Here is a 25998-nt window from a genome sequence, read left to right as displayed (position 1 = left end):
TTAGCAGGGAGGCCACAGAAAAGGATGTTGCAGTAATAGAGGCAGGAGATGATGAGGGCATGCACAAGCATTTTAGTAGATTGAGGAAAGGACTGATTCTGGAAATATTTTTGAGCTGGAGGCGGCAGGAGGTAGAAAGAGCTTGGATGTACGGTTTGAAGGACAGGGCAGAGTCAAAGGTTACTCCGAGGCAGCGGACTTCCGGTACGGGGGAAAACGTGATGTCATTAATTGTGATAGGTCAGGTAAGAATGATCTGTGAGATGGAGGAAAGATGATGAGCTCAGATTTGTCAACATTAAGCTTGAGGAAGCGAGAGGAGAAGGAGGAGGATATGGCTGATAGACAATCCGGGATTCTGGACAGCAGAGAGTTGACGTCTGGGCCAGAGTAGTAGATCTGAGTGTCATCAGCATAAAGGTGCTACTGGAATCCGTGGGACTTTGAGTTGCCCCTGGCCAAGTGTATAGATTGAGAAGAATAGGGGTCCTAGAACAGAACCTTGGGGGGGGACTCCAACAGAGAGAGGGTGGGATGAGGAGGTAGTGTGGGAGACGCTGAATATGCGGTTGGAAAGGTATGAGGAGATCCAGGATAGGGCGATATCTTTGATGCCAAAGGAGGAGAGGATCTGTAGTAGGAGGCAGTGGTCAACTGTGTCGAAAGCCTAGGACAGGTCTAGAAGCAGGAGTATAGAGTATTGTCCGTTTGCTTTGGCTTTGAGTAGATCGTTAGTAATTTTGGTCAGGGCTGTCTCAGTGGAGTGATGGACAGATTTGAGGTTGAGGAGCAGGTGAGCAGAGGAGGTCAGGTGGGGGAGGCAGGAGGGAATGGGAGATAATTATTTGGTTAGAGGGTGCTGGGGTTTGGAGATAGCGAAGGAGAGTGAGGATTAATGGGGCAAACACTGTAAGGGCATATGTAAACATGGTGAAAAGGAGTAAGAGGGTTAATAGAAAATCTAGATCCAAGTAATTAGAAGTGCTTACTCAGCAGACATACCCAAAAGAGACGGGTACATATTGTGGGGTCCTGACTCCTGCCGTGACTAACTGCCGTTGGAATAACGGTATCTTCAAGATAGTTTTGCTGCAGTGATACTTATGCTGCAGGGAGATGCGTGCCAGACCCCCACACGCGTGCCCCCCTTAGGATGGTCTACCCATCAGTATGTCTTTGACGTGTGAAGTGAAAACAGAGGAAACCCATGCAAACACAGTGAGAACATTACAAACTCCTTGCAGTTGTATTTTGTCTCATGATGTACATTGTGTGTGCAATGACGTTATTAGCAGTAATAAATTCTATTTGCATTGTTTTTATTTTTCAGTTGAGCTTTTTTTTTAACATCATAACTTTATTGTAGGGAAGCTCAAAACGAAGAAAGACGAGAGCAAAGAAAAGTAAAACGGTGAAACCTGTGAAAATTGAAGAAGTCAAAAGTGAATCCTCACCGCAAACGTCAGAAAAATCAGAGGAAGATGATGAAGAGGATGATGAGGATGATGAAGACAAGGCAAGTTTAGCAAATGCACACTGTTTCACACAGAGAACATTATAATTGGATACAACTGACACTTTACACCAAAAACTTCACCCAAACAGCACTCATTAATCAGGATATTTTAGGAGCTGTTAATGGTGGTCATTAGGGAAATACCACCTGAATTTGATATCTTTAAAAGGGTTGTGCTCTATCTGGGCAGCCCCTTTTTAAATGACGTAGTCCCCATTCTAAAATACAAACAGAAATTCACCTCCGGCACCAGAGTGCGGATGTTTTGGTGTTCTCGTAACATTGGCTGCAGGGCTTACGTGCCATAACAATCGGTGGCAAATATTGGTCTGCTGCTATCTTACTTATCCACTTGTATGAGGTTCGTCCAGGTGAAGTTAAAGTGCAGAATCCCAAAAGCGGGCGTTGACTGTTTGTGAGCCCTGCAGGCAATGTCATGCATTCAACAGGAGACCTAGTTCCTACATAGCTGGAATGGTAACTGCGTGAGACGTAAGTATATGTTGTTTTTTTTTAAAGGGGATTACTTTGTTTAAAAAAAGGGTTGTACATTTATTGGACATCTTCTTTAACCCCTTTACCCCCAAGGGTGGTTTGCACGTTCATGACCGGGCAAATTTTTACAATTCTGACCACTGTCCCCTTTAGGTAATAACTCTGAAACGCTTCCATGGATCCCACTGATTCTGACATTGTTTTCTCGTGACATATTGTAATTCATGTTAGTGGTAAAATTTCATTCAAATAACTTGCTTTTATTTGTGAAAAAAAAACGGAAATTTGGCGAAAATTTTGAAAATTTCGCAATTTTCCAACTTTGAATTTTTATGCCCTTAAATCAGAGATATGGCACACAAAAAACTTAAGTAACATTTCACATATATTTACTTTACATAAGCACAATTTTGGGAACAAAATTTTTTTTGTTAGGAAGTTATAAGGGTTAAAATTTGACCAGCGATTTCTCATTTTTGCAACATCATTTTATTTTTATGGACCACATCACATTTGAAGTCACTTTGAGGGGTCTATATGATAGAAAATACCCAAAATTGACACCATTCTAATAACTTCACCCTTCAAGGTGCTTAAAACCACATTCAAGACGTTTATTAACCCTTTAGGTGCTACAGAGGAATTTTTTGAATGTTTTAAAAAAAAAATGAACTTAACTTTTTTTCACAAAAAAATTACTTCAGGTCCAATTTTTTTTATTTTACCAAGGGTAACAGGAGAAATTGGACTGCAAAAGTTATTGTGCAATTTGTCCGGAGTACCCTGATACCTGATATGTGAGGGGAACCACTGTTTCGGCGCATGGCAAAGCTCAGAAGGGAAGGAGCGCCGTTTGACTTTTTCAGTGCAAAATTGGCTGGAATTCAGATCGGACGCCATGTCACATTTGGAGAGCGCCTGATGTGCCTAAACAGTGGAAACCACCCACAAGTGACCCCATTTTGGAAACTAGACCCCCCAAGGAACTTATCTATATATGTAGTGAGAACTTTGAACCCACAAGGGCTTCACAGAAGTTTATAACGTACAGCGGTACAATTAAAAAATCATATTTTTTCCACAAAAATGATCTTTTCACCCTCGATTTTTATTTTTCCAAGGGTAATGGGACACCAAAAGTTATTGTGCAATTTGTCCTGAGTGCGCTGATACCCCATATGTGGGGGTAAACCACCATTTGATCACATGGCAGAGCTCGGAAGGGAAGCAGCGCCATTTGACTGTTTTGGCTGGAATTGGGATTGGACGCCATGCCGCGTTGGGAAAGCCACTGATGTGCCAAAACAGTGGAAACCCCCCACAAATGACACCATTTTGGAAACTAGACCCCCCCCCAAGGAACTTATCTAGATGTGTGGTGAGCACCAAGGGCTTCACAGAAGTTTATAACGCCCGGGCGTGAAAATATTTTTTCCACAAACATGATCTTTTAGTCCCCAATTTTTTTATTTTCCCAAGGGTAACAGGAGAAATTGGACCCCAAAAGTTGTTGTCCAAGTTGTCCTGAGTACGCTGATACCCCTTATGTGGGAGAAAACTACTGTACAGGCACACGTCGGGGCTCGGAAGGGAAGTAGTGACGTTTTGGAATGCAGGCTTTGATGGAATGGTCTGTGGGTGTCATGTTGCATTTGGAGAGCCCCTGATGTACCTAAACAGTGAAAACCCCCCACAAGTGACTCCATTTTGGAAACTAGACCCCCTAAGGAACTTATCTAGATGTGTGGTGAGCACTTTGAACCCCCAAGTGCTTCACAGAAGTTTATAACGTCCGGGCGTGAAAATAAAAAAAACATTTTTTTTTTCCACAAAAATGATATTTCTCCTATGCCTCATTGGGGGACACAGAGACAGTGGGTGTTAAGCTGCTGGCCACTAGGAGGACACTAAGTAAACCAGAAAAAAGTTCGCTCCTCCCCTGCAGTATACACCCTCTCGCTGGCTGAGATTTCTCCAGTTCTTGCTTAGTGTCTATAGGAGGCACTTGGGTCTGGCTTCAGACCCCACCGTTTTTATTTTTTTATTTTTAATTTTCTGTAAATTTTAATTTTTTAATTAACGGAGTGAAGGAGGCGACAGTTCCTTTCAACGGACCGCTCTCCCCCCGAACCAACAACAAGCAAGCACGCGGAGTATACCTCCCCGTACACTTTCCTGCGGCGAATGGGGCTGATTCCTCTGACGATGGTTCCCTTACGGTCGGTACTCCACGGATACGAGGGCAAGCGCAACAGAACTAAGCACAGGAGTGCATGGAGAGGACTTAAGCATCGCTTTTCAGATGCCCTGAATCAGCCTCAGAGCTCTCCATCCCCCTGCCACAGGGTGGATCGATTGAGCAATACCCCTTTAAGACCTCCTCCAGCTCTGCTACATCGGCCGGAGGTTGAGACACCTGCAGCTGGAAGGCCTGAGCACAAGAGTGGAGGTATGGGGTTGGGTCCTTGTCAGCGGCGGTACACTGGTGCCCGGTCGCGCCCCCCCCCCCCCCCGCCCGGCGCTTACCGCGAGAAGGCCAGAAATTTAGTCCCTGACTTTTAGGCCTACTAGGCCGGAATTTGCATAGCGCTGCCCACGGCTTTGGCGCTCCTCGCTCTGTGCGAGAGGCGCCCTGCTAGTATCGGGGGCCATGTTCTTTTACCTCAAAAGCTGAACCCCTTCTCTACCTGATCTGGGACTGCCGCAAAGCGTGTACACTGACGGACAGAACCTGGTGTCACACAGGGCCACCGTTATTCCTCCCGGGGACACAGCACAGGACCATGGGTAAGCTGCATCTGCCCTCAGATTAAAGCTTAACCCCTTCTCTGCACATTCTCTGCAGCCTAGACTCTGCCCTTAACCCTGTCAGGGGAGCGAGTCTCAATTTAAGAAGCTAAACGGGCTGCTAAGACGCACACTGCGTTTTTTACCGTGTGTACCACTTGCAAGACTGCCTTGCCCAGTGCCCAGACTAATCCGTTATGCACGGACTGCGCCCCTGCTCATGGGCCTCCTGCGTTTAGTCCCCCTGAGTGGGCTGCGTCCCTGTCACGGTCTGTGGAATCACTGACCCAGGCTATAGACGCCCTCCGGGAATCCTCTTTAAGTCAGAAAGCGTCTTTACCGCCCGAGGAGGGCCCTGGCGACGGCCAGGAACCGTCCACCAGCAGGGGCCGTACTCGTTCAAGGGATGGTTAGGTCTCTAGAAAGCGGACCCATGACGCGTCCCCTAGTCACACTCGCGCTTCAGCATCGGTGCGGTGAGTTCTGTCTCTCTCCCTCTCCTAATGTTCGCAGCGAGCACGACTCTGAATTCTTATCTGACACGTCAGTCCCTCAGAATCCTCCAACTGACCAAGAGTCGCTCGATTCTCTTATAGAATCAGTCAACAGGATTCGGAAGTTGGATGAGGAAAATATTCCCGCTCCAGAACACGCTATCTCATTTAAGAGGACCAAACGTGTGCGCAGGTTATTTACCAGCCATCTGGAGTTTAAGGACTTTGTCCAGAAACATAGGGATTGGCCACATAAGCGGTTCACAGGGCAAAAGTCTACTGAGGCTAAATACCCTTTTGTTCCAGACCTAATGAAGGATTGGTTACAATCCCCTTCCGTGGACCCTTCTGTATTGCGTCTTGCTTCTAAAACGCTCCTATCCGTTTCTGAGGGCTCCTCAGTAGAGATGAGCGACTTTGCCTTTTTTAGGGTCGAGTCGGGTTTCATGAAACCCGACTTTCTTAAAAGTCGAGTCGAGCGAAATCGGCCGACTATAGGATAAAGTCGTGAAACATGAAACCCAATGCAAGTCAATGGGGAGAAAAGTCGGCAGTGAGTGGAGGACTGTAAACACACCTGGCATGAATTTTAACCCTAGAGGTGGTGAAATCTCTCTTCTCTCTCTCTCTCTTCTCTCCCTCTCCCCCTCCCTCTCCCTCTCTCTCTCTCTCCCACTCCCGCTACGCTCAGCTTCTCTCATTGGCTGAAAAAAGTCACGTGCAAGCATTCGGCGAAACCCGACTTTAGCGCTTGGGTCGCCGACCGCATGGCCGACTTCACACTGTGGTCGGATTTCGTTTCATGAAACCCGACTTTGGCGAAAGTCGGCGACTTCTGAATCTGACCGACCTGTTTCGCTCAACTCTACTTCTCAGTCAGATAACCCTCCGACCATCAAATTGATTATCTGGCCTGCTCAGTTTTTTTTTTTTTTAAGCTTCAGGAGCTGCGCTTTTTCCATCTTTCGCGGCGACTTGGGTCGCTAAGGCAATGGCCATTGGGGAAGAAGTCTTAATTACTGCCTTCTAGGGTAGCAATCTTCCTCTGGGGACAACCAGCATCAACAGGCAGATAATTCATTCACACAGGGGACCTTGTAGTGGACGCTTCTTTAGATGCTGCAATTGCGCTGCTCAAAACTGCCGCTAATGCGATTTCCATTCGAAGAGCCCTATGACTCCGAGACTGGCGGGCGGATGCCACATCTAAAAGATCGTTGACTTCTCTGCCCTATCAAACTGGTCGCCTTTTTGGAGAGATACTGGACCAGCTCATTTCTGATACTACTGGGGGAAAGAGTAAATTCATTCCCCAACAAAAGGCTGTTCGGCCATTTCACAACCAACAGCCAACGCGTTTTTGATCTTTTCGCCACAATTCCGGTTGGTCTTCCTCTACCTTCTCTTCCGGATCAGGCCGGTCCCCGCGCGGAGACAGAGGCTCCCAGGTTTCATGCAGACCTAACCGCTCTTGGAAGCCCAGGCCAAGGGTATCTGGATCTGGGGGAGCCAGATCTCATGAATCTTCTACGCAATGACTTTACTTCAATCACACCTGGCTTGCGGTCCACAGCAAGTGGGGTCAGGGAGGTGGTGTCCTCCGGATACAAGATGGAATCCCCCCCCAACATGTTTTTTCCGATCCTCTCCCCCCTCCCCCCCCCCAAGAAAAAAGCAAGAGCCTCCTTTCGGGCTGTTCAGGCTCTGCAAAGGGACGAAGTCATCATCCCGGTCCCTCAACGATGGGTTCAGGGGTGTTTTTTTTTTCAAACTTTTTTTGTGATTCCAAAGAAGGACAGGATGATATGGCCCATACTGGCTCTCAAACTGTTAGATCAGTTTGTCTCGCCACCGCCCCCAGGGTCTTTACCAAGGTCATGGCCATTCTCCACTCTCGGGGAGTAGTGGTGTTACCATATCTGGACGACCTGCTCATCAAGGGTCCGTCCCTTCCAGCCTGCGAGGAATCCGTGGATATAAGGCTGAGTTCACACGTGGCGTTTTTTTCGCGTTTCCGCGGCAGTTTTAACCGCGCGATTTTGCCGCGAAAAATAAGCATCCCATGCATTCCTATGGGATTCCGCAATGCTGTGCTAATGCTGCGGTTTTTAACCGCAGCGGAATCGCTTCGCGGTAAAAACCGCAGCATGCTCATTATTTTGCGGAATCGCGGCGATCCCGCACCCATAGGAATGCATTGTTCCGCTTACCTCCCGCATGTGGCTGTGCACACCATGCGGAAAGTAAGCAGAACAATTGCGGATGGTACCCACGGTCCGAAGGAGAGGAGACTGTCCTCCGGGCTTTGGGTACCATATCCCTGTAAAAAATAGAATTTAAAATAAAAAATATTGTTATTCTTACCCTCCGACGTCCCGCGCAGCCTTCCCGCCTCTCTCCACGCTCCCGTTTCCAGTAGTCCTTTGCGAAAATGCCCGCGATGGCGTCCGATCTCGCGGGATCGCGAAGTCTCGCGGTAATTCGCGCGACGTCATCGCGAATTACCGCGAGACGTCGCGTTCCCGCGAGAACTGACGTCATCGCGGGCATTTTCGCAAAGGACTACTGGGAACGGATGCGCGGGACGTCGGAGGGTGAGAATAACACTATTTTTAATTTTTTTTTTTACATTCTATCTTTTACTACTGATGCCGCATAAGCAGCCTCAGTAGTAAAAAGTTGGTCACACTCGTCAAGCACTGTGTTTGACGAGTGTGACCAACCTGTCAATCAGTTCTCCAAGCGATGCTACAGATCGCTTGGAGAACGCTAGCATTTTGCAAGCTAGTTACGCTTGCAAAATGCTAGTTTTTCCGCGGGAAAATCGCGGGAATTTAAAATGCGATTTTCCCGCGGACTGGAATTCCGGAATTCTCGCGGTAGTTTCCGCGAGAGTTCCGGTACGTGTGCACTTAGCCTAACAGTTAATACACTTTTTCATCTGGGGTGGAAGATAATCTTCGAAAAGTCTTTCCCAGAACCGGCTCAGAAGTTTTCCTTGTTAGGAATGATCTTGAACACTTCCCGCGGGTTGGTCATTCTCCCTCCAGAAAAGACCCAAGCAATACAACAGGCAGCGCGAACTCTTTCCCAACCGGTTTCTCACTCCATTCGTTTCAGCATGAGAATTTTCGGAAAGATGGTGGCAGCAATGGCAGCAGTCCCATTCGCACTGTTCCATCTCCGTCCCTTACAATATGCGTTGCTGTTAGCTTGGGACAAGAACCCGTTCTCCCTGGACCGTCGGTTCCTTCTGTTCCTGCAGGTCAGACAAGTCCGCAAGTGGTTGACACTGAGGTCCTCCCTGAATCAAGGGAGGTCTTTTTCTCCCAGTAAGATGGTTGGTTGTAACCACCGATGCAAGTCTTCAGGGCTGGGGTGCGGTCTTAGATCACCACATGACACAGGGTCCTTGGTCAACTCGAGAGTCACATCTCCCCATCAATATTTTCGAGATACAAGCGATCAGATTAGCTCTACAGAGTTTCCACCATCTCCTCGCAGGTCACCCCATCAGGATCCAATCCGACAACGCCACGGCTGTAGTGTATATCAACCGCCAGGGAGGTACTCGGAGCAGGATGGCCATGCACGAAGTGAGTCACATCCTCCACTGGGCCGAGATCAACCATTCGCCCATCTCATTAATCCACATCCCGGGCGTAGACAATTGGGCGGCAGATTTTCTCAGTCGCCAAGGCCTTGCCTCTAGAGAGTGGTCTCTTCCTCCGGAAGTCTTTCAGCAGATTTGTCATCGTTGGGGGACTCCGGATGTGGATCTCATGGCCTCAAGACTAAAGAACAAGGTTCCTCGGTTCATTGCCCGATCGCGCAATCCATGCGCCATCGGAGCGGACGCCCTAGTTTCTGCCATGAAACCGTTTCCGGCTCCCGTACATCTTTCCCCCTCTTCCCTTGCTTCCGAGGGTGATCACGATGATCAGAGTGGAGGGAGTACCAGTGATCCTAGTCGCGCCGGATTAGCTGCACCGAGCATGGTACACAGAACTAATACAACTAGTCGCCGACGTCCCCTGGCGACTTCCAGATTGCATGGATCTCTCTCAGGGCCTGATTTACCACCAGAACTCCGGGGCCCTGTCTCTGACGGCGTGGCCGTTGAATCCTGGATTTCTGGCACAGGCTGGGATCTCTCATGACGTGATTTCCACCATGATTAGTGCTAGGAAGCCTGTGTCCATGTGTATCTAGCACCGCGCCTGGAAGACCTTCTTTTCGTGGTGCAAGGATCATGGTCGATTCCCTCTGGTATATTTCCATTCCGTTTTGTGAGGAAAGAGGGAGACACAAGTGCTATATAGGGTCTTATCCCACAAATAAAGTAAGCGGTTTGACAGAAAACTGCTCACCTGGTAGTAGGTATTCAAAGCATGTATAGCTAAGGGCTGCTGCAGATCCACAAGTCGGTCACCGACTCTCTGAAACAAAACTCTGCAAAGGAATACCTGGATTTTGTTCGCGCTGCCCAAATGATGAAATTCCAGAAGGTTAATAAAGTTTATCAGTGGTTTATTCTACGCGTTTCTACCACATATTTCCATTCTGAACATATTGGAATTCCTTCAATCTGGATTAAAGTCAGGCCTCGCGCTTAGCTCTCTCCTTTTCATGGTGCGCCGTCCAGCGCCAAACGCAACCTGCTGCAGTTTGGTTGCGCTCGGTGCACCGTGAAAAGGACGCATGCGCCGCCAAACGCATACTGCGCACGGCCTGCGCCCCCAGTGATAAAGATAGGGGACGCAGGACGCATGCAGCGTCATGCGCCGGTAGGCGGAGCTACCGGCTGAGGCGCGGGAGGGGGCGGGGCTTAGCGGCAGCCGTGCGCAGGCCGTCGCTGCGCTCAAAAGCGCTAATGTGAAACTAGCCTTAGCGATTTTTTTTTTATGAATTATTTTACACTTTTTTTTCTTTTTTTTTTTTTTAACTTTATTATACTGTCCCAGGGGGGACATCACTGTCATGTGTGAGATCGCTTATCTGACACATCACAGATCGCTGTGACATCAGCGATCTGACACAGGCACTGCAGAAGGCTTCCTCATGCCTGCGCTTTGCAGGCACTGAGGAAGCCGGCTCCCTGAAGGTCCCCGCCGCCATATTAGATCCGGGGACCTGCAGGGAAGGAGGACCCCGGAGCGCAGCACATCGCGCTGTTCCGGGGGGGCTCAATGAAGCACGGAGGGAGCCCCCTCCCTGCCGATGCTTCCCTAAACCCCCGGTACACTGTGATCGAGTTTGATCGCAGTGTGCCAGGGGTTAACCGCCCCTGACATATAGTGCCGGGTGTCAGCTGTGATAATCACCTCACACCCGGCCGCGATCAGCTGCGCTCACCCTGTGAGCGCCGCTGATCGCTATGACGTACTAACCCGTCCATGGACGGGATAGTACGTCAGATGTCAGAAAGGGATTAAGGATGGAGAATCCCACGTACTACTTGTATAGTGTTTTCCAACAGGAGTGAACTTTGAATTAATTGGAAATTTAAGGCTATGACTACTCCCTTTTGCTTGATCCATTTTTGGCTTTGGCTAAAGCACTGCATGTGACCCCTGTCTAATATTGATGTCCCCTATAAGGTGTATCTAAAAGGGCATAGTTAGCGAGGCTCAAGAAGTCAGAAGAGTTTACCTCGCAATTATTGTCAGCTTATCTCTTTGATCAGTAACACTACGGTGTGTTACTAGGCCATAAGGGTTGCAGGGTTGATGTTAACACTGGGTGGAATTGGGTGTGGTTTATGTAATAGGTGATTGTGTAGTTTGAGGCTGTATGTAAATGTCCCCAGAAATGTTTGCGACTATGGTGGTCAGTGGTCATTTCCCATGCAGGGAATAAATTAATACATAATGCTGTTTTCTACTGTGCTCTTGAAAGTGATCATCTTGTTTTTGTCGCAGGAAGAAGATGCTTCTGTGAAAACAAACAGTAAAAAAGCTAAAGTAGAAAGAGAAAATGAGGAACGGACAGAGGCAGAAGTTCCATTAAAAAAGGAGCCAGAAGAGAAAAAGGAAATAAAGGAGAACAAGAAAGAGGCTAAGAAAGAAAGGAAAGATCGCGATGAAAAGAAAGAGGAAAAAGACAAAAAGGAGGCTAAAACAAAAGAGCTAATAAAAGATAAAGAAATTAAAGAAGACAAGGTCAGTCACATGTTCTGCTCTTGGTGAATGGTATATTATTAATTTATTCCATAGATTACAGATAAACATTGACGATTTGTAACTTTTTTTTGATAGGTAAATGATGTGAAACCAGAAAAAGAAAAGGCGAAGAAAAATATTTCAGCTGAAACCCCTGTTCACATAACTGCAAGCAGTGATCCCGTTCCTATTTCTGAAGAGGCAGAAGAACTGGATCAAAAGACGTTTAGTGTGGTAATTATTGCTGATTTACTTAAGAGATTAGCTACGTTGATTGCTGACTATTTTAATTTTTGGTTACAGTAAATTAATAACCAGCATTTCCTCATTGTTTCTTTGGAGGTGAAAGGTTTTGGTCATGTATATAAACCCCTTAATGAACGCCGATATTCCTTTTAATGGCGGTAGATAATGTACTTAAACCACAGTGCATGTGGAGAAAGTGTATAGCGTCCCCCAGCGTTGGATTTTCTCCGGGGTCTCGGCTACCCCCACACACACACACCCCCGGTACCCTCCCGGTGGTCCTTGGCCCGCATGCTTCCCCCCAATGGGTGCCGCCTTCTTCTTCCAGGAAGAAAATGGTTGGGCGCATGCACAAGTGCATCTGCCGGCCAGTACCCGGGAACAATAAATTTTTCCTATTGGTTCATTTTATATAGAATATATTTAAACACACACACTTTTCTATATTTGGGAGACTTTTCTATAAAAGCAGTACTTATCTATGAAGTACACGCTGCTGCCACTGATTTAATAGGACAGTAGACATGTTTGGGGTCTGGCAACTGTTTCTCAGGTGAGAGATGATCTTTTTGGACAAGTATTTAATTTTTGAAATGTATTTAATCGCAAAAATATCATATATTTTTTTTTTAGTGTAAAGAGCGAATGAGGCCAGTGAAAGCTGCGTTAAAACAGTTAGATCGACCAGAAAAAGGACTCTCTGAGCGTGAACAGCTTGAGCACACCCGTCAGTGTTTGATTAAGATCGGGGACCATATAACTGAATGCTTGAAAGAATATGCAAACCCAGAACAAATAAAACAGTGGAGGAAGTAAGTGAATGGCTTTTGTCTGCCATAACATTTTATAGAACATACAACTGTTTTACTATGTTATACGTGTTGGATTTTTGTCTATAATTTTCTAATTCTGCCTAATGTAAAATGTGGCACTTATTGCTCTAATTTGATAGGTTGCATCAAATTTATGACATAAGAATAGGTGTATAAATTATTTTGTTAATGTGCTTTGTTTGCCCTAATTTTCAGTGTTATCTGATTTTTAACATTATAAGGAATTTTTAATATCAAAGAGGGGATTAAACTGCTTAGCAGTCCTGAAGTTTTGCCTGCTCTCACATCTCTGGCCTGAAATCTCATTCCATTGCGTACCTAATAATTAAACACATTTAGAGCCTTCTTAACCAGTTCTGGACTGCCTACAAACGTTTACTGTCCAAGTGGTCCAAGTGGTTTACTCTAAACTGACATTCCAAAATGTCGTTGCAGACTAAATTGCTTCAGCAAGGAGCTGACTATCAGTCACAGCCAGTCACCCCGAAGAAACAGCAGAGATGGTTCAATATCTTCTCTGCCTTCCTGATTGCTGTATACACAGTACTAAACATGGAACAGAGCAAGCGTTGCAAGGTCCTGAGAGCAGAGGCAGACATACCATTGGTGCAATCTGTGGAGCCACACAAGGGCAAGAGATAAGGTGGCCCAATTTTACCTCTATAGCAGGTGGAGTTGTGTATTATAGTGAGCTGTTGGACTAAACACTGCCCATATATTGTTCCTGCTCGGGGGCTTTCTTCTGTTTGTGTCCGCTCCTGCCTAGAAGAACCAGATTGCTCTGTTATAGGGGCAGGAGCTTTGGCTGAATTTGCTTGAATATACTAGCCACAGTTATGAATTAAATCAGCTATTAAAAGAATATATAATTTGTTAAAATGTCACCAATCCCATCCCCACACCTTACCAGCAAAAAGCTTTCAAGATCCTATGGGGGCACAGTGTGTGGAAAAAAGTAAAAAAGGAAGAATAAAAATCGTGAAAAATAAAAGCGCTGCCAATCCTGTGGAAACAGGAGCGCAAGTTTAAAATGTAGGGTTTTTTTGTTTTTTTTAAGCGGTCATAAAAAAAATGTGAATAATAAGTACATTTTTCTTTAGAGTTTTCTACTAGATCACATAAAAATTAAGTCCTATGTATCGCAAAAAAGACTCTCAAATTTATTTGAAAAGCCAGCGAGTAACATTTTAAGCCATTATATGCTTATGACAGATAAAATCAGAAAATTTGCTTGGTCAAGAAGTGAAGAAAGGGCCCAGTACAGAACTAAAGACTAATTCCTCCCACAATGTGAAGTTATGACAGTCAAACTTTGATGTTCTGTTTGCAGTCACCATTTTTCAGCTAATACAAAAGTGACATGCCAGATCGCTTGAAATATTTGCAAAAATAGATGCTACTACAACACAAAAGTAGTAGAACGGCAAACCTTCACTTATTCACTAACATCATTCACTAATATTTGGCTATACAGTGGGATGTAAAAGTTTTGGCACCCCAGATCAAAATTACTGTTATTATGAACAGTTAAGCAAGTTAAAGATAACACATTTCCTTTGTCTTTTAGACAAAAAATATATAGAATTTCGTCTTTTACATTTTAAAAATTCCAAAAAAGAACATGGGCCAATGCAAAAGGTGGGGCACACTTAGAGATTTGTGTGCTCAGATAACTTTGACCAAAGTTTCAGACCTTAATTAACCTATAAAGGTAGTGGCTTGTATCATCGTTAGGAAAGGCCAGGTGATGCAAATTTACCAGTTTTATAAAACCCAGCCTCCTCTAACCTTGTGCCAAAGAAGTAGCCATGGGTTCTTCTAAGCAGCTGTCTAGCACTATGAAAATGAAAGTGGTAGAGGCCAACAAAGCAGGAGAAGGCTATAAGAAGATAGCAAAACGTTTTCAAGTTGTCCTTTTCTTAGTTTGAAATGTAGTTAAGAAATTACAGAAAACCGGGACAGTGGAGGTTAAGATAAGATCTGGAAGACCAAGCAAACTTTTAGTGAGAGCAGCTTGTAGAATTGCTAGAGAGGCAAATCGGAACATCTGTTTGACTGAAAAAGACCTTCATAAAGATTTAGCAGACGCTGGAGTTGTGGACAGTGTTTTCCTGTTCAGACACACCTGCACAAATATGGCCTTCATGGAAGAGTCATCAGAAGAAAACTTCTCCTTTGTGGTCACCATAAAACTCAGCGTCAGAGGTATACAAAAGAACATCTAAACAAGCTTGATGTATTTTGGAGACGTCCTGCAGACCGATGTGTAGAGATGAGCCAATATCTTCAGCTCGATCTTTATTCAACAAGCTATAGCACTTACCGAATAAGCTACATCGGGAACCTGGCTAACTGGAGCACTTCGATTATCAGCTGTTCCAAGCCGCAGCTGCATGTGTCGCAGCTGTGTGACAGGCACAACACATGCATGGAGAGTCCAACAAACAGGCTCCATGCATGTGTTGACTGTCACACAGCTGCAACACATGCAGGTGCGGCCTACGAACAGCTGATTATCGGAGCACTCCAGTTAGCCTGGTCCCGATGCAGCTTATTCAGTAAGCGCTATAGCTAGAAGATGTTCGCTTATCTCTACCCATGAGGTTAAAATAGAACTCTCTGGTCACAATGATCAAATGTATGTGTAGAGAAAAAAGGGCACAGAATTTCAGGGAAAGAACATCTCGCTAACTATTAAGTGTGGGGGTGGATCAATCATGCTTTGCAGTTGTGTTGCAGCCAACGGCACCGGGAACATTTTACTGGTAGAAGAATAGATTCAATAAAACTTCAACAGATCCTTGATGAAAACATAACACCATCTGTAAAAAAAAAAAAAAATGCTGAAGTTGAAAAGAGGAAGAGGATGGCTTCTACAAATGGATAATGATCCTAAACACACTTCACAATAGACTACCTCATAGTCAAGGTTTTACAATGGCCCTCACAGTCCTCTGATCTGAACATCATTGAAAATCTTTGGCTAGACGACAAAATAACAGTGCATGCAAGGCGACCCAGGAATCTCACAGAACTGGAAGAATTTTCCAAGGAATATTGGTTGAAAATCCCTCAAACCAGACTTTATGCTACAAAAAGCGTTTACAAGCTGTAATACTTTCAAAAGGAGGTGCTACTCGGTACTAACCATGTAGGGTGCCCAAACTTTTGCACATCTTCATTTTCCTTTTTGTATTTTTAAAAATGTGTAAGATGAAAATATAGATACGGTATGTTTTGCCTCAAATACAAAGGAAATGTGTCATCTTTAACTTTAGGCTTTAAATGTCCTCAATAACAGTAATTTTGACCAGGAGTGCTCAAACTTTTATATGCTACTGTAATTTCTAAATAAAATTCCAGTTTGGGTTTTAACTTATACTTGGCTACAACAAGCAGGGCATTCCTTCACAGTAATGCATTACGTTATGGCAGCTAATTCTTCTATAGTCTTTTGCACTTTTATTGACAATAGCTTTATCATTTCGTTTTAGAAACTTGTGGATTTTTGTATCCAAGTTTACAGAGTTTGATGCTCGTAAACTGCATAAACTTTACAAGCACGCCATCAAGAAGCGTCAGGAATCTCAGGTAATCATTCACAACTCCAATCTTGTTTTTGTTGTTTTTAACAAGCAATTGATCTATTGGACCCCGGTTCTTGTCAGTCATTGTCATTGATCTATTCCCCCTTCCACCCTACAGCACAACGACCAGAATGTCAGCAGCAGCATAAACACAATCATTCGACACCCAGGTAATTTACTGTTGTTGCATCCATTTTTTAGTCCCTGTATTGTCTAGACCTGTACTGAGAATTTTCACCCTAGTATTGCATCCTTCTGATTCTTTAGAGCATCTCCCCATTTTCTGACATTTCCCGGTCTCCTCCTCACATAGCATTACACTTTTTGGTATATGATGCGTTTTCAGTACATTTAAAAGTGTTTTTGCTGATAGTGACAATACAGATAAGGAAATATCTTGTATACAGTCACCACATTTAATACTTTTTCCTTTTAGATGTTGAAAGGTTAAAAGAAAACACAAATCATGATGACAGCAGCAGAGATAGTTATTCCTCTGATCGACATCTGTCGCAGTATCACGATCACTATCACAAGGACAGACATCACAGTGATGCTTACAAGGGCGATTCCAGAAAAAGACCGTATTCTAACTTCAGCAATGGTAAAGACCATCGAGACTGGGATCATCATTACAAGCAGGACAGGTAAGTGTCCAGGGCTGCCGTTTAGTGTTGTGCTCTCTAGGGCCTGTATAGTCGTTAGAAGTAGTGATGAACGAGTGTGCGTGGATAAGGTGTTATTCGAGCGCGCCGAAGCTACTCTATGTTCAAGTCACCGAGGCTGCATGTCTCACGGCTGTTCAACAGCAGCAACCTTCTGCAGGGATTGCCTAAAAATCAGGCATTCCCTACATGTGTTGAGGCTGTAGAACAGATGCGGGACATGCAGCAACGGTGACACAAACATATTATTCGAGCATGCCAAAGATATTCTTTTAACACGCAAGCATGCTTGGATAACACCTTGATGCTCGCACATCACTAGTCATAAGCTTTCCATTCTTTCATGTTCTTTGTATTAGGAGGCGTTTGATGTATTAGGCTGAGAACAGTTTCCTTGCTCCAATGTCCTATGTTCAGAGATGACCAATGGCATCTGAGGATAGTTTTTATGTTCTCTCTGTGTTTGTGATGGTCTCTCTCGTGTACCTGGTTTTTCCCTGGATCCCAAAGTCATTACTGATGATTTGAGCCTCAGTGGGAACAGCCAATGATGCCTGTGATGGCAATGTTTAAACCGTTTCTGCATATGTTGAACATTACCTAAAGATTTGATAATAAATCAATTCAGAATTGTTCAGCATAAGGAAAAACATGGCAAATTTCTTCTAAATACAGCACTAAACATCATCTGGAATGCTGTTCCTCTCCATTGAAGTGAAAATACCAGACCTAACCTCTGCACAGGTGTGGTGCTGTTTTTGGATGAAGGCAACCATGTTTTGTATTCCTAAGCAGCCCATTTACTGATTTCCTATACTCTATACTTTTTCCCTTTGTGGTGACTCTATTTAAAAACTATATTTTACATGCCAATCGGGTTAATGCATGTGTTTCTCTTTTAGGTACCACAGTGAAATCAAACACAGAAAATTAGATGACCACAGAAGCAGAGATCATAGGTCAAACGTTGAAGGAAATTTAAAGGACAGGTCACTTTCCGATCACCGATCCCATTCTGAGCACCGTTTACATTCAGATCACCGATCCAGTTCTGACTACAGCCATCACAAAACTTCCAGGGATTACCGGTACCATTCAGACTGGCAGATGGACCATAGAGCTTCTAGTAGTGGGCCAAGATCTCCATTGGACCAGAGGTCTCCTTATGATTCTAGATCACCGTTGGGGCGCAGATCACCATTTGAATGTTCTTCAGATCATAAAAGTACGCCGGAACATTTATGGAGTGGCCGCAAAACATAACACAGGGCCATCACAGTCCTGGACATTAGCCATATTCCGTAAAATTATCACAGTGATTGCCTTACATGACTTGAAAGAAATGGACTGGATCTGCCCAGTGCAGACATTACTACTTTCCTGAATGCAAGGTCTAGCATCACACCAGATCAGAGAATATTTTTGTATTTAAGGTATATGCTGCACTGTGCTGCAAATGTGGCATTGTTTTTTTTAATGAACTTAGATGTTTACTATTCTGGAGACCTCAGCACTGCCCATTTTGACTGAATTTTATTAAAAAGGTATAAAACAAACATCTTTGAACTATGACCACCTTTTTGACCTATGATCATGAAGACAAGTAATTGGAGAGGCTTTAATTGTCTGGGAAATGCTCTCAAGGACTTTATTCACTTTCCAAAGCTATTTGTTTACATTGTACACTGCAACCACCTTGCCGCTTCTCATCATATGCTTGAATATTTAAAACCTGTACCTAAAAGTGTAAAATAGCCAGTTTTTTTTTTTTGTGATCAATTGTAATATTTTTTATACAAAAACTGCTGTAAATTATTGTAAATTAATTAAATGGACATTTCTTCTTTCCTCAGGCTTTCTTTGACTGTTCCTTTCCCCACCAACTCAGGCCTTCTCATAAAGTATGGAATATATGTACATTCATTACATTTTTTTTTATCTTTAGTTTTTATGGAATAAATGTTCAGAATGTAAAAAAAAAAAAAAAACAGGGGGAAAGGGAACACTTAATTCCATTTTATGTTTTTTAGTGTTCCAGTTTATAGTACACATTTTACTTTTTTTTTTTTTTTTTTCTTACTAATTTTAAGCAAATGTCAATGTTGTGATTAATCTATGGATAAAATTAATTCTTGGAGAGATTTTATGCAGCCTGAAATAGTTTAACGTATTGTTTTAAAATCAGGCAACTTGTCAGACAAGCAGCTCTATTGTCCGAGCCAGCCAAAATTTTATTGTTAATCCATTTGTTTTCCTTTAATTTTTTTTTTTTTTTAAAAATGGGCAATAATGTCAAATGTGCTATGCAGCCAGTATGATTTCCAGTAAATTGGTTGACTTTATATACTGTTTAAATGCACACTGATTGTATATAGATTTCTTCTATATAAGGATATTAAAGTGTAAGAACTTCTGAATCGTCTGCTTTCTCCAGCTTATTTTAGTGGCATGGCTTCTATATTACTGTCCTGCACACAGTTTCGCACACTCGGACCACTTAATCTGCCTGTATACTTCTGCATTTGGCAGGTTGCTAGATGTCACCGGAATTTCTCGAGCATGGTCTCATTGACTCACAGGGAAGATGCTGTTTTTTCCGTGGGTCTGTGTATACAATCTCTGCTACAAGTCATTAACAGTGTCTGGATATTGCTAAATATTCCTTTACTCTGTCGCCTAATTGGGGGACACAGAACCTTGGGTGTTATGCTGCTGTCCACTAGGAGGCGACACTATGCATAATCTGAAAAAAGATTAACTTTGGCTCCTCCTCTGCAGTATACACCCCTGGACGGCGTCAGCCTTCTCCAGTTTTTGCTTAGTGTCGCAAGGAGGCACACCTTTTTTCTTCCGTTTTTTTCCTTTTTTCACGGAAATACAGATGAAGAAAAGTGGGTCTCCAGCGAGACTCCCGGCATGGCTCCCTCCTCGGTCCCCTATTAGGGGTACCCGGTTGAGGTTGAGGTGGTTTTTTTCCCCATGTCGCTCCCTCCCCAGTCCCTCGGGTCCTGGTTCGAGGTCGAGACCCCCCTCCTTCCCCAACACCCTTAAGGGGTCTGGGTTGAGGTCGAGGCGAGGATGAAGACCCCCTGACGGTGACAGACGCACCCTCCCTAATCCCCCGCAGGGGGTATTAGGTTGAGACGCCTCAGGTAGGGTCGGAGATCAGGCAGCATTCCGCAGCTTCCAGGGACCCCAGGCCGGCTGAGGGATCCTGTGGGGGCCGGGGGAGGGTGCGGACTGGATGGCACAGCAGAAACAGGGCTTTTGCTGCGTCCCTGTCTCTGCAGCAGCAGCGGCTCCATAGCCCTTCAGGGGCCCCCCATACAAAAACCGCTACCCCTGCTACCCCCACCGCTATCCAGTTGACCGTTCTGGGGGGGTCTGGTACAAATCCGCCCCCCCCCGGACTACCGCGCCGCTCTGGAGCCCTCCTGGGCATCAGGCTTCAAATTTAGACCGCGGCTTCGGCCTAGCTGAAGCCGCCGCCTTTTCCCCGCCCCCCGGCCCGCCCCCCGGATGACCAAAATGACACACTGGAGTGTCATAGAAGGGGCGGATTGAGGCAGAAAGGGCGCGTTTTTACACAGCCCAGCGCGCCCTTTTCAGCTCTCCGCCCCCTCCTCCCTCTCCTCAGAGCCCCGGTGGCCATTTTTTCTGGATGAGATCCAGGAGAGAAGCATCACAGCGGTCTCCGGGGGGCACAGAACTTGGATCTGTCGGCGCTGGACCTAGGGGCACACCGGTGGGGTAAGCTCACAGCTGGGTTCTCATTACTCAGCTGTGAATCTATACTTCCTATAAGGCTTTCTGTGGGTTCCCTCTGCGTAGCCACCCCTGTACGATCCCTTATAGCCAGCCTCTGTGCACTATGCCGGGCTCAAGGAAGAGAACCAGGCAGGAATGTTTCTATGCATTCTGCACAGCCTGCAAAGCCACGCTCCCTAGTGGCAGCACGTATCCGCACTGCCGGGTCTGCATCCAGAACTCTGGGTCAGAACCCCAGGGAGTCCCTACTGACGCTTCAGTGTCACAGGCCACGCCGGAATGGGCAACTCAGATGTCTCAGTCTATGTCACAGTCCATAGACAACCTAACTGCTACATTGCTGCAAGCTCTGCAGAGTCGGACCCCGGCTATGGACGGTACACAGCAAACGGACAGCTTGTCTCAGGAACATGCTGCTTCTGACTCTCACAGACGTAAGCGGACTCACAGGTCTCGATCACCTGAGTCGCACTATAGCACAAGGTCGTTCCCCTCTAGGGAGAGACAGCGTCATTCCAGGTCTCCTGGGCAGTCCCCTGCCACAGACAGACAGTGCAATTTACCACAGGGATCCCCCACCACAGAAGACCCCCGCCCCAGGTCGCCCTCCAGGGATCACCTTAGTGAGGCACAGGATTCGGAGGGCATCTGTGACTCCGACTCAGATAATGAAACGGTCAGGTCCGTGGTACCTTCTCCCCCTAGCAATACAGCGCTAGTTGAGGACATAATTTCTTCTATTCATCGGGTGCTAAAAATTCCAGAGTCGCCCCCGGAAGTCCCAAAACATAGGATTTGCTTCGAAAGTGTTCAAAAACCACCTAAGGTCTTCCCTAATCACGATGAGTTTGAGAAAATACTTACCAAACAGTTTGCGCAGCCTGACAAAAAATTCGCTAATCGCAAATATCTGGAAGCGAAGTACCCTTTCCCACAGGAAGACACCAAACAATGGGCAGATCCACCTGAAGTGGACCCTCCGGTTTCTAGGCTAGCAGCGCAGACTTTACTCTCTCTGCCGGATAGCTCAACCCTCAGGGACGCAGCAGACCGGCAAGTAGAACGCATGGCTCGTTCTATTTTCGAAGCGGCAGGCGCCTCTCTGGGCCCTGCGTTTGCTTCAGTTTGGGCAGCCAAGGCCATCCTAGCTTGGGCCAAAAGACTACAGGAGGGTCTTCAGGCTTCAAATCCTGAACTCTCGGACCAAGCGGTCCAGATGGCAGTGGTAGCAGACTACATGATTCATGCAGCCCTGGATTCCGCCAGAGGTGTAGCGGGAATAGCATCAAACGCCATCACGATCCGACGCATCCTCTGGCTGCGAGAATGGAAAGCGGATGCGGCCTCAAAGAAGTCCCTCACGCGACTTCCGTATTCTACTGGTAGACTTTTCGGCGAAAAGTTGGACACCATGATAGCCAATGCCACCCGGGGGTAAGAGTACTTCTCTCCCTCAACTAAAACCGAAACGCACGTTCAAACGAAGAAACCAGACGCGATTCCGATCCTTTCGGAATTCCTCGGGCTGGTCCGTTTCGCACCCAGTGCAAAACTGCAACCGTTCTCCACGCAGAGACAACCCACGGACGCAGCAGCGACCGGACAGGGCTTGGCAGTCGAAAGCAGGCCAAGCGAAACCCAAGGGAGGAAAACCTCAGAACTTCACTTCATCATGACTCGAGACCTCCGGAAGACACCCCACCAGTAGGCGGCCGACTTTTACTCTTTCAGCAAGTCTGGCTGCCTATTACAGAAGACAGGTGGGTCAGGGAAATAGTGTCTTCCGGATACAAGATAGAGTTCACTTCCGTTCCACCGAACCGGTTCTTCCTTTCTGTTCCTCCAACACCACCAGAAAAGGCTCGTGTCTTCCACCAAGCGGTTTCCTCTCTCCTTCAATCAGGAGTTGTGGTGCCGGTTCCCGCGAACGAGAGATTCCGAGGATTCTACTCAAATTTGTTTGTAGTCCCCAAGAAAGGAGGCGGCGTCCGACCCATACTGGACCTAAAACAGCTCAACAATTACGTACGGGTCCGTCATTTCCGCATGGAGTCCCTCCGGTCCATCGTTGCATCCATGGAGCAGGGAGAATTCCTCGCCTCCATAGACATACAGGATGCGTATCTCCACATACCAATTGCTCCCGCCCACCAAAGGTTTCTCAGGTTCGCGGTCAACCAAAACCACTACCAGTTTGTCGCCCTTCCGTTCGGACTCGCCACGGCTCCAAGAACGTTCACCAAAGTCATGGCGGCCACCATGGACGTCCTGCACTCAAGAGGCATTCTAGCCGTCCCGTACCTGGACGACCTCCTCGTCAAGTCTCCCACTTTCAAAGACTGCGAGGTCAGTGTCTCAATCACTCTAGACACTCTGAGTCGCCTGGGATGGCTAGTCAACCTACAGAAATCGTCGACCATCCCAACTCGGACTCTAACATTCCTGGGAATGGTATTCGACACCACCAGGGGCCTGGTGCTCCTTCCCAAGGACAAGACACTGGCCATCCGTCTGGGAGTTCGCACACTCCTTCGCAGTCCTCGATCTCTCCGGTTTGCCATGAGAATCCTCGGCAGGATGGCAGCAGCAATAGAGGCAGTGCCATTTGCCCAGTTTCACCTCAGGGTCCTTCAGCTAGCCATACTCAGATCTTGGGACAGGAACCCCTTCTCCCTCGACAGGGAGTTCAGGTTGACGTCATCGACCAGGAGGTCCCTGCACTGGTGGCTCAAACCAACCTCGCTTACACGAGGGAAGCCATTCCTCTCAGGACAATGGAAGATCCTGACTACCGATGCAAGCCTGACAGGCTGGGGGGCGGTACACCTACATCACAGGGCACAGGGCAAGTGGTCACCGAGGGAAGTGACATTGCCCATCAATGTTCTGGAAATCAGGGCCATTCTTTTGGCACTGAGAGCCTTTCATCACTTGCTTGCAGCCTCGCACATACGGATACAGTCGGACAATGCCACGGCTGTGGCATACTTGAATCACCAAGGCGGGACCCGCAGCGCCCAGGCAATGAGAGAAGTGGCTCATATCCTCCGCTGGGCGGAAGACACAAGGTCGGTTCTTTCTGCGGTACACATTCCGGGTGTAGAAAACTGGGAAGCCGACTTCCTCAGCAGGCAAGGAATGGACTCGGGGGAGTGGTCTCTCCATCCCGAGATTTTTTACCAGATCTGTCAACGATGGGGAACCCCGGATGTGGACCTAATGGCATCCCATCTCAATGCCAAGGTTCCCAATTTCATGGCCAGGACACACGACCCGTGGTCGCTCGGAGCAGATGCCCTGGTCCAGGACTGGTCCCAGTTCCGACTCCTGTACATTTTTCCACCCCTCCCCCTAATAGCCAGGGTCGTGAGGAAGGTCAAGCAAGAGGGAGTTCCGACCATCCTCATCGCGCCAGACTGGCCCAGACGTACTTGGTACGCCGACATCGTCCAACTTACGGCAGACGCCCCCTGGCGTCTACCCGACCGCCACGACCTTCTGTCTCAAGGTCCGTTCTTCCACCAGAATTCAGGGGCCCTCAATTTGACGGCATGGCCCTTGAAACCTGGATTCTAACCCAGGCAGGTTTTTCACCGGCAGTCATTGCAACTATGATCAGGGCAAGGAAGCCTGCCTCTGCCAAGCTCTATTATCGTACCTGGAGAGCCTTCTTTTCTTGGTGCGAATCTCATGGACAAGTCCCACTCCCATATTACCTCCCGAAGGTACTAGGTTTTCTTCAATCGGGCCTAGATGCCAAGCTATCCTTAAGTTCGCTTAAGAGTCAGGTGTCGGCGCTTTCAGTCCTTTTTCAAAAGCGCATTGCTATTAAACCGCAAGTAAGGACTTTCATCCAGGGAGTTTCCCGATTGGTTCCTCCCTACAAACGTCCGATGGATACGTGGGACCTCAATCTGGTCCTGACAGCATTGCAAGCTCCACCCTTCGAACCTCTTAGAGAAGTTCCACTCTCCATTCTGTCTCAGAAAGTGGTTTTTCTAGTGGCTATCACCTCGTTACGCAGAGTGTCGGAATTGTCAGCACTTTCCTGCAGACGACCTTTCCTAGCCTTTCACCAGGACAAGGTGGTTCTCCGCACGGTACCATCCTTCCTTCCGAAGGTTGTGTCCAACTTTCACCTTAACGAAGAGATTTCACTGCCTTCCATTTGCCCGGTTCCGGTACATAGAGTGGAGAAGGCTCTGCATACGCTTGACCTAGTCAGGGCATTGCGGATTTACGTGTCCAGGACTGCACCTTTCCGGAAATCCGATTCCCTCTTCATTCTTACGGAAGGTAGTCGCAAGGGGTTGCCGGCTTCCAAGGCTACCCTTGCCAGGTGGATCAAGTCCACCATACATGAGGCCTACCGACTTAACAGTTCCCCTCTTCCGGCCGGTATCACGGCACACTCTACACGGGCAGTAGGGGCCTCCTGGGCCATTCGGCATCAGGCTTCGGCACAACAAGTGTGCAAGGCGGCCACTTGGACTAGCCTACACACGTTTACGAAACACTACAGTGTTCATACCCAGTCCTCAGCGGATGCGGACTGCAGGCGGCAGTACCCCAAGTCTAGGGGACTGTCGGCACAATATTCGTCCACTGCTTCCCACCCAGGGACTGCTTTGGGACGTCCCAAGGTTCTGTGTCCCCCAATTAGGCGACAGAGTAAAGGAGATTTTTGTGTACTCACCGTAAAATCTCTTTCTCTTAGCCTTTAATTGGGGGACACAGCTCCCACCCTGTTGCCCTTACGGGCCGTTGTTTCCTGTTGAGTTCTCATATTGTTCTTGAGCTCGTACATAGTAGCCTTCTTACAGGCATGGTTATGTTATTTGGTTACGTTCCTCCTTATGCTTTGGCACAAAACTGGAGAAGGCTGACGCCGTCCAGGGGTGTATACTGCAGAGGAGGAGCCAAAGTTAATCTTTTTTCAGATTATGCATAGTGTCGCCTCCTAGTGGACAGCAGCATAACACCCAAGGTTCTGTGTCCCCCAATTAAAGGCTAAGAGAAAGAGATTTTACGGTGAGTACACAAAAATCTCCTTTTTCTATTTTTATTTTTTAATGGTTGATACTTTTTTTTGTACATGATAATGAGGGCGACCAGCTTGCATGAAATAGTCAGAGATGCTTTACAACAGGTAATAGTATTAAGCTCACCAAAGTTCTAGGCTTGTAGAAGATCAGATTCCATGAGGCAAATGTGGAGGTAAATGAAGAAGTTCCAACTTACCGTATATACTCATGTATAAGCCGAGATTTTCAGCACCTTTTTTTTGTAATGAAAACGCCCCCCTGGGCTTATACACAAGTCCATTGTCCAGAAAGCCAGCGGAGGAGTGGGCTTCCAGAAGACATCTCTACTCACCCTCCGTCGCTGCATCTCTGTCCCAGCGCTGGCAGCTTCTTCCTGTGTTCAGCGGTCACATGGTACCGCT

The 25998-nt window shown here is 46.6% G+C and overlaps 1 protein-coding gene across 3 annotated transcripts in view; it reads left to right on the top strand.

Annotated features, from left to right (window-relative positions):
• The window catches only part of CHD1 (chromodomain helicase DNA binding protein 1), a 110679-nt gene extending 92047 nt beyond the window's left edge, over positions 1 to 18632 (top strand). For 2 of the 3 annotated variants that reach the window (XM_073544699.1, XM_073544862.1), the window contains 8 exons: positions 1367 to 1516; positions 11214 to 11453; positions 11550 to 11687; positions 12333 to 12511; positions 16027 to 16123; positions 16238 to 16289; positions 16556 to 16766; positions 17687 to 18632. In XM_073544699.1, coding sequence (XP_073400800.1) covers positions 1367 to 1516; positions 11214 to 11453; positions 11550 to 11687; positions 12333 to 12511; positions 16027 to 16123; positions 16238 to 16289; positions 16556 to 16766; positions 17687 to 18047 — 1428 coding nt within the window. In that variant the 3' untranslated portion in view covers positions 18048 to 18632. Of the gene's footprint in view, positions 1 to 1366; positions 1521 to 11213; positions 11454 to 11549; positions 11688 to 12332; positions 12512 to 16026; positions 16124 to 16237; positions 16290 to 16555; positions 16767 to 17686 lie in introns of all 3 variants that reach the window. The other variant, XM_073544779.1, reaches the window with a different exon arrangement.
• The last annotated feature ends 7366 nt before the right edge of the window (positions 18633 to 25998 follow it).

The sequence above is a fragment of the Dendrobates tinctorius genome, unplaced genomic scaffold (assembly GCF_039654945.1).
Source record: "Dendrobates tinctorius isolate UK_male_01 unplaced genomic scaffold, ASM3965494v1 ptg000003l, whole genome shotgun sequence".
Taxonomy (NCBI): domain Eukaryota; kingdom Metazoa; phylum Chordata; class Amphibia; order Anura; family Dendrobatidae; genus Dendrobates; species Dendrobates tinctorius.
Note: the sequence above shows the minus strand (reverse complement) of the source record. Positions and strands in the feature narration are given on the sequence as shown.